The sequence below is a fragment of the Pteropus alecto genome, unplaced genomic scaffold, assembly GCF_000325575.1.
Source record: "Pteropus alecto unplaced genomic scaffold, ASM32557v1 scaffold10, whole genome shotgun sequence".
In the NCBI taxonomy this organism is placed as follows: domain Eukaryota; kingdom Metazoa; phylum Chordata; class Mammalia; order Chiroptera; family Pteropodidae; genus Pteropus; species Pteropus alecto.
In genome coordinates, this window is record NW_006431210.1 from 6,521,451 (window position 1) to 6,527,675 (window position 6,225).

At 40.9% G+C, this 6,225-nt stretch overlaps 1 protein-coding gene across 2 annotated transcripts in view; it reads left to right on the top strand.

Annotated features, from left to right (window-relative positions):
• GPD1L (glycerol-3-phosphate dehydrogenase 1 like) overlaps positions 1–5,942 on the top strand; it is a 35,885-nt gene extending 29,943 nt beyond the window's left edge. For both annotated transcript variants that reach the window (XM_015597171.2, XM_015597178.2), the window contains one exon: positions 3,109–5,942. In XM_015597171.2, the coding sequence (XP_015452657.1) occupies positions 3,109–3,205 (97 nt within the window). In that variant the 3' untranslated portion in view covers positions 3,206–5,942. The remainder of the gene's footprint in view (positions 1–3,108) is intronic.
• The last annotated feature ends 283 nt before the right edge of the window (positions 5,943–6,225 follow it).

Genomic DNA, 6,225 nt, shown 5'->3' on the forward strand with positions numbered 1-6,225 from the left:
CATACAAAAAAGGTTCACAGTGGAGAGTGAGTCTTCTTCGCCACCCCAGAGCAGCAGCGTTCTGTTTTCAGTGTGCATTTCCAGTCAGCCTTTTCATTGGCGTAATGGGCAACGGACTCCACGTTCCTCTCTGTCCCTAGCGTATCTTCATTTTAGAATAGATTTTGAAGATCATTGCACATCCACACCTAGAGAGCTCATTTCATGGCTATAGAACATGCCACTGTATTGGAGAACCACAGTTTAATTTCACCAGTCTCCTGTCAAGAAATATTAAAGTTGCTGTTATAAAATTTGCTTTAGAAAAATTCCTTGTACGTGTGTCTTTATGAGCATGTATAAGCATAAGGTGTTTGTATTAATTTGCTCGGGCTGCCACAACAAAATACCACAGACTGAGTGGCGTACACCAGCAGTCCCCAACCTTTGTGGCACCAGGGACCGGTGCTCCTATGAGAATCTAATGCCTCATCATCTGAAGTGGAACTGAGGCAGTGATGCTAGCGCTGAGGAGTGGCCACAAATACAGATAAAGCTTCACTCACTCGCCCGCTATTTACCTCCTACTGTGTGGCCCAGTTCATAACAGGCCACAGACCAGTACTGGTCCACGCCCCCGGGGGCTGGGGACCCATGGCGTACAGAGCAGAAATGTATTCCTCACAGTTTTGGAGGCTGGCGGTCTAAGATCAGGATGTCGGCAAGGTTGACATCTTCCGAGGCCTCTCCCCTCTGCTTGTAAATGGCAGTCTTCACCCTGTGTCTTCACATGGTCTTCCTTCTATGTGTATCAGTCCTAATCTCCTTTTCTTATAAGGATACCAGCCATATTGGTTTAGGGCCCACCCTAATGAGCCCTTTTTAACTTTATTACCTCCTTAAGGACTCCTTGAGGTCCTGGGGATTAGGACTTCATTGTATGAAATGGATGTGGGGGGGATGGGCACAATTTAGTCCATAACACTGTTGTAAGCTCCTTGAGGGCTGAGACCCTATTTAGAATACTACATATCCCTGCACTTAGCTGAAGCCTGACATATCATAAGTCCTTAGTTTCCATTAGTGAGATTGCTGATTAATTGGTTTATGTCAGTATTTTTCTATGAAATATTGTCTTTTGTCCTCCTTTCACCTCTACCCTTATTTAGAGAGTCCTCCAAACTGATCTAATTGGCCTTGTAGCATTTTATATTATAGAAAATAGCATTTAGGTGAGCAGTGTAGCTGGCAATTGAGTTTGGGCTCCAGAGTTAGAGAGCCCCCTTTTCCTCCCACACTTCATATCCCTCGTTAACATCCCACCTACAGAATACATTTTGGAAATGGTGGTTGTGAGAGTTGGGAGTACTTTTGATTGCAAGAGCAACACTCAGTTAAAAATGCCTTGAACAATAGGGTGTTTTTTTCTCACATAGCAAGGAATCCAGAGGTGAACATTTTGATGTTGGCTCTGTGCCTCTGAATTAGAATCTCAGTGAACCTGTTGGCTTTTCCTCAAAGCCTCAAGATGGCTGCAGGAGCACCGAGCATCACATACTCACACAATTGAACTAAGCTACAAGAGCAGTCTGGGGTAGCAGATTTTCCCTTCAGTGTTTGTCAAGGAGAGAACTAACTTCTGAAACCCTCAGCAGATATACATGTCTTGCTGGCTACAACTTGCTTACTTGGCTAATTCTAGGTAAAAGAAAAGCTGGGAAAGTAAGCATTAGACTATTTCTGACTTCAGTACGGAAACAAAGGGGTTGGGAATGGCTTTGGGTGGCCACTCATCACCTGCTACCCTGCTTTGGGGACGTAGAAATTGTTCTCATCATAGAAAACTAAGCCATGGAAGGGGCTGAAATCTCCAGGCGCTAACACCCATTTACAAGAAGTCATTCAACAAATACTCACTGAGCACCTGCCCCTTGCTGTGCAGTGTATCAGGCCCTGAGGATGCAGAGGTGAACAAAACAGATTTGGGCCCTGTCCTCTTGGAGCTTACAGTCTAGAACCCAGTGGCCATTTTGTGGCTGTGTTTTGTAAGCTGCCATTTATTGCACACCCACCATGCACCAAGTGTTGCATTGTACACTTTACATGTAAGTCATTTAATACAACAGACCTGAGTGTCCAGCCCATTTTACAGATGAACAAACTGGGTGAGAGGGGTTGTGAATCTTGCCCAGAATGAATAAGCTGTGGAGCAGATTTCCTTAAGTCTAAGTCTGCCTGACTCCAAAAAATAACAAAACACTGTGAACCCTAAAAAATTCATAATGATAGACTATCATAAAGACATATGAACTAAGCTATCACTACAAGATTCTAACTAGATAATTTTTAGAGTGGCCTGTAAGACTGTGAAGCTCACTTTCGAGTGTGTGTGTGTGTGTGTGTGTGTGTGTGTGTGTGTGTGTGTGTGTAAAAGCCTAATTGAAATTAACTTTATTTCCTTAGTGATATCTTCCATAATATTTGCTGAGCCAGCTGTATCCTGAGATAATATTATCCTTTCTTACAGTGGATTATTAGCCCACACCTTCAAACCCTCATCCATTTCAAACTTTCATATATATATGCATTCACATCTTGGAAGAAAAGACGAAATAAATCCAGCTTCCAACATGGGATCAGTGCTCAGCTAATTGTAGGTCCCCTTGTTGGTTATTGCAGGAGCATTCCAGGCTGAATTATTTATGGTGATGTGTGGGCTGCCTCATCTTCATCCTTGGATGATCCTTCCTGGAGAAGGGAGAGCAATACCTCCTTTCAATTTAAAATTTATTCTCCAATCTTTTAAAATAGCAACAGAAACTTGGACTCATTCCAGATTTGGCCACAAGCCTGAGCCACAACTCTTTATGCGAATGACCACAGATGACCCTGTAAGGATTACCACGTGACTTGTTTTTGGACAGTGCACTCCAATTAGCCAGAGGATGGTTTAGGTGGTCCCAAGATCTTATGGCCAACAGTGCAGAAACTCTCTGCAGACCAATAATAAAAGGATGTTGGACGTGGTCACAGGTAGCACACTAACCTGCAATCTGTTAGAAGGGAAAAACTGATTTGTTCTATGACGTAAACCAGATAACTTGTCTTTTCACATTTCCCCCCAATTAGGTTTCCATTGTTTACTGCAGTATATCAGATCTGCTATGAAGGCAGACCCGTTCAAGAGATGCTGTCTTGTCTCCAGAGCCATCCAGAGCATATATAAAGTGGATCATGCAACATGTCGGGCAGAGTTCTGCCCTTCCAATCAGTCTTTTGGGTGCAAATGGAAACTGAGACTTGGCAAGAAGATGTTTGCTTGACTGTAATCCCGTCATGGGTGTGTATGAACTTTTACAGGTTCTTTTTTGAAATTGCACGAAGATGTACTGGCAACAACTAGACGCACATGTGTGAACGTGTGAGTGTGTGTTCATTTCTCATTCTGTGGATGATTCTATGAACCAAAATTAAAGGTCCTTTTTTAAAATTACTTTTGAAAATTTCCCACCATGGTAATTTATAAGATTAGAACTATCTCAGCTAAATATTTTAGATCTAATTCACATGTATTTGAGTGAAGGAATTTCTTTTTCTCATTCTCTTGATGTTAAAATTTAACCAGCTTTAATAACATGGTAGAATGGAAGAGTGAGTGTGTTCAAAGATCAACATACTGTAACTTTTAAACACTATCTCAAAGCCAGCATAATTAACTACTTTGATTGTGAGTTGATCTTTTTTTTAACAATTAGATATTTTTTATTAGGTAAATAATTTTAATTTCCCTGTTAGTGCAGTTTTCTGCATTTTTAGCCTCTTCTCCTTCATTAGCCTCCAGAATGTGCTCAGCAGTGGCAGAAGACAGAAAACTCATCTGGGATCTTCCTGCTGTGATTGACACATTCTTCTGATCACCGACACTTGTATGATGCTTTTTGTTAGGTTGCACTTTCATGCAAACATTTCCTTTAAGCTGTGCAGATGCCCTGAGAGGGGGCTGCTACTATTCTTTTAAGATGCAATTACTGTGCCTGGTCACCTGGTGAGGAGGTGTCTAGTGCTCCTCTACCCCACCAAAGTGCCCCAGGACCTTCTCAGATGTCACTGGGCTGATTTGACCTCCAGGGAGTGGTTGTGGCAAATACCATATGCAGCCTTCTCTGGGGGCATAGGAGGGCTTCGTGCAGCTGATATTTGTGTGGGGTGTCGTCTAGACGGTTATCACTCAAAGTGTGGTCCTCATTCCATCAGCTTTACTTGGCGTCTCTTAGGTATTCAGGTTGCCAGATCCCACCGCTCACCTCTGAAGTGGGCTATGGTATCTCTGCTCTAACACCTCCCATGTCTTTCTGATGCTCACTACAATTTTAGAACCACTACTTTAGGAATTTTACTTTAGATTGGCATTTCTCAAACCGTGTTCCATAGAAAACTAGTGTCCTGGGATCCAGTGGTGGTTCCGGGTGTACTCTGGCAAGGTCACATGAGTTTGGGAAAAGCCATGTCCGTATACCCCCTCTTGAGGGTGTAGAATCTATGTTAGTATGTTAGTGGACCTTGTTTATTTAACTTAGCGAGTCTCGAACACGTGAGATTATGGAGATTTTTTTGGCAAGGATCCTTGCCAAAGTTTCTAGGGGACCCTGTTTTAGGCTGAGGTGACCTTAGGACAGCTTATACCCTTCATTCCCTGTAAGAACTTAGGATGAATAACTAACTACCCGTGGTAGTATTAGTTCTGAACTTTTATAGTTCCGGTCTGCCATGAGGCTTTGATGAAGCTTTAAGGTGACATTGACAAGTACAACCAAGTAGATGTCAACCTCGCTGAAACGCACATTATGTGGAATAAGTGCTTTTAATTCTAGAATTAGAATGGGAATTACTGTATCTTCTTAAATGAGATTGGTTTCAGGATAGCATTACAATGACCTTATATAGCACTTGATAAAGTGTTAAGGGAATATATGAATGTCACTTGCATATTCATGGATTTTCAGTCACTTTGTGAATTTTGACCTTTTTATTTTCCAGCTTGGGACTTCCCCCCCTCCCCCCCCCATATCTGAAATGATTGCAGAGTAGATTTTTGTGAGAATTTTAAAAACTATCCAAAATATTTTGGGAGCATTATAAAGTCCTATCCACAGAAGTATGTGAAAGCACACAAAATGTTAACAAGTTCCCTTGATTTTAGTGCCACTATGAAGTTAATCAATTTTCGCTTGTCTCATGATTAATCATTTTCGAAGTTGTACATAGGTAACAAAGTTACTTTTTAAGATACATAAAGGATGGTAAGCTAACTGTGGTGTCTATTAAGTAGGATAATAAGATGTGAGGGATTAGGATTCTGTCTTTTGTATATCCTCATCTGCATTCAGCTTCCTGCTCTGGGTTTTGTGCTTGAGTGTTTTTCTTTACAAATGCTCTCTTACCATTCTAAAGTCTGCTGACTGTACCTCTTGAAAATACTTATGATATTCTGCATATTATGGAAAAAGGAAAATTTTATATGTATGTGCTCTGCTAACTAGATATTTATTACTCTGAGTTATCTATTTTTATAACCACCTGCGGTCTATCATCTATTTTAATTCACATTTCTTACTAATTATGATAATGGGGAGAGAGACATCCTGAAGAGAAGCTTAATTTGTACTATTTCAGCCAATCCGTGAATGTAAAACTACATTGTTGCCTTGCTATAATGTGGAACAAATATCTGTTTTGAAATCCATCCTAGCAGGTGGAGTCAAGCTAAATTCCTTCTGGTTTTTCCTTTAATCCTTTAACTATGACGTGACCCCATGAAGTGCCAGGGTACAAAGGGATCTTCGGGTTTTCCATTAGTTCTAATCTAAGAGCCTTTTACTTACATGAGCACTGTATTTGTTTACGGACTATAGGTGGATATAATTTTAAAGCTTGGTTTAATAAACATTTAACCCCCCTCCAAACCTGTGCTACTGGTCTTTTTTAAGTATCAGTTAATGGCCTTATTATTTAAGTCAGCTTTTTTTCCCCCCTGAATTGTGCTGCATTAACAATAAAAAGGAAATTTTAATTCCAGTCTTCAAGTACATCTGTTTCCAAGTGTTCCTTCCCATCGCTTGCTGATATTTTTATATAATATATTTGTAGGATGGAGGCCTTCCAATTTCAGCCAGCCAGTGGACGAATGTACTTTAAAACCCTGTCCCCACTTTAAATACCTAGAAAAGCTAGGGAAATATAACCAGT